Genomic DNA, 1,523 nt, shown 5'->3' on the forward strand with positions numbered 1-1,523 from the left:
ATTATTACTACTGTTACTGTTACAGTTACTGTTACTGTTACTGTTACTGTTACTATTACTATTACTATCACTATTATTATTATTATTTCTCGGAAACTATTGAATGTAAATAGCTCTATTAGGATTCATATTTTAGAAAATTTACTCTACTTTAAATGATGTTCTCCTTAAGTTGTTTAGTGTTGTTGGTAGTTTTAAATAATAGAGCTCCGAATGAAAAAAAAAATTTTTAAATGTTTCGAAACAGCCACCATTTTGTATTCCTCCTACCTGTACTTGCTAAACTCATTTTTTTTTACTAGTAATTATACCTAGTTTTCCTTAAAGAAATCAGATATTGGGGTGAAATGACTGCCTTTTTCTCCTCTTGGGCTCTTATAGTAACCGGTTAGTACAAGAGCCTGTACTAACCGGTTGGTAACAACTTGCCTCACTATTGCTACTCTAAGTATACTTCTTATATAAAAATGTCAGGATGGGTTTTTATACATCCTAAGACGGGAAAGGTTACATGCCTCAGGATCAGGTCCGAATTCGTCCTGCACTTCGGTCATTTCACAGAAAGGATCGATGGAGGACATTTTGGTGTTAGGCCAAGCGTAAGCTTCCGTTTCCATTTCCAACAGACGGAGCCATTCCAATCCTTTGCCCGATACGTTAAGGACTGTAATGTGCGCTCCTTTAGCGTCGTAGGACGTCATGAACTGGCTTACGAGCAAGCGCCATACGCTTATTTTCTTCTTTGCTAAAAGAGGAATAATTGGTTTGTGATAATTAAATATATTTACATGATATAACGCTAAACTATCATCTACTTCCAAGCAGAGTTGTGCAAATATTATTCGAATGACGAGAGAGATCAATACTTGTTTATTCGTGAATTTTCTACTCGAATAATCAATTATTCTTACAACAACATATGATTAACCATCGGAATACTTTTTCATTCGCCACTATTTTACACGAATAATCAATTATTCGGGCAAAACAATTCGAATAACCATTTGAATACTTTTAAATTCATCCATTTTATAGAAAAATAATCTCTTATTCGAAAAAATTAAACGGATGGTTAATCTGAATACGTTTGTATTCGTATAAAGACAACGTTTTTTGTCTTACAGCTATACATTGATATATTGTATGATCGCGCAGAGATTAATTTTAACTTCTTAAACTGATTTCTAATATATAAGGGTCCATTTTTATGTTTTGGGATATGTAGAATATGAAAATACTATCAGTTTAACTATCGCATATCGATTTATTTTAACTTTCTTGATTTCTAACATATAAGGGTCCATTTTTATGTTTTTGGATATGAAATTACTATCGAATTATGCAGACCTCTTATAAAGGAAGTCAAAGATCAATGGCGATCTATGTGGACCGAAAGCCCAATGAGCAAATTAAAAATTATTAAAAAGGATGTCAAGCCCTGGGGTATCTCCAGTCGTAAATGCCGTAGAGAGGAAGTTGTACTGACTAGGCTGAGAATAGGTCACACGAGGCTCACCCACTCC

At 33.9% G+C, this 1,523-nt stretch overlaps 1 protein-coding gene across 4 annotated transcripts in view; it reads right to left on the reverse strand.

Annotated features, from left to right (window-relative positions):
• Positions 1 to 1,523, reverse strand: part of LOC106678494 (PTS-dependent dihydroxyacetone kinase 1, dihydroxyacetone-binding subunit DhaK) — a gene marked incomplete in the record, with an annotated part of 63,674 nt that overhangs the window by 27,533 nt on the left and 34,618 nt on the right. For all 4 annotated transcript variants that reach the window (XM_067052493.1, XM_067052490.1, XM_067052491.1 and 1 more), the window contains 1 exon segment: positions 516 to 745. In XM_067052493.1, coding sequence (XP_066908594.1) covers positions 516 to 745 — 230 coding nt within the window.

This window comes from Halyomorpha halys, unplaced genomic scaffold (genome assembly GCF_000696795.3).
Source record: "Halyomorpha halys isolate HHAL.00 unplaced genomic scaffold, Hhal_1.1 Scaffold145.1, whole genome shotgun sequence".
NCBI lineage: Eukaryota > Metazoa > Arthropoda > Insecta > Hemiptera > Pentatomidae > Halyomorpha > Halyomorpha halys.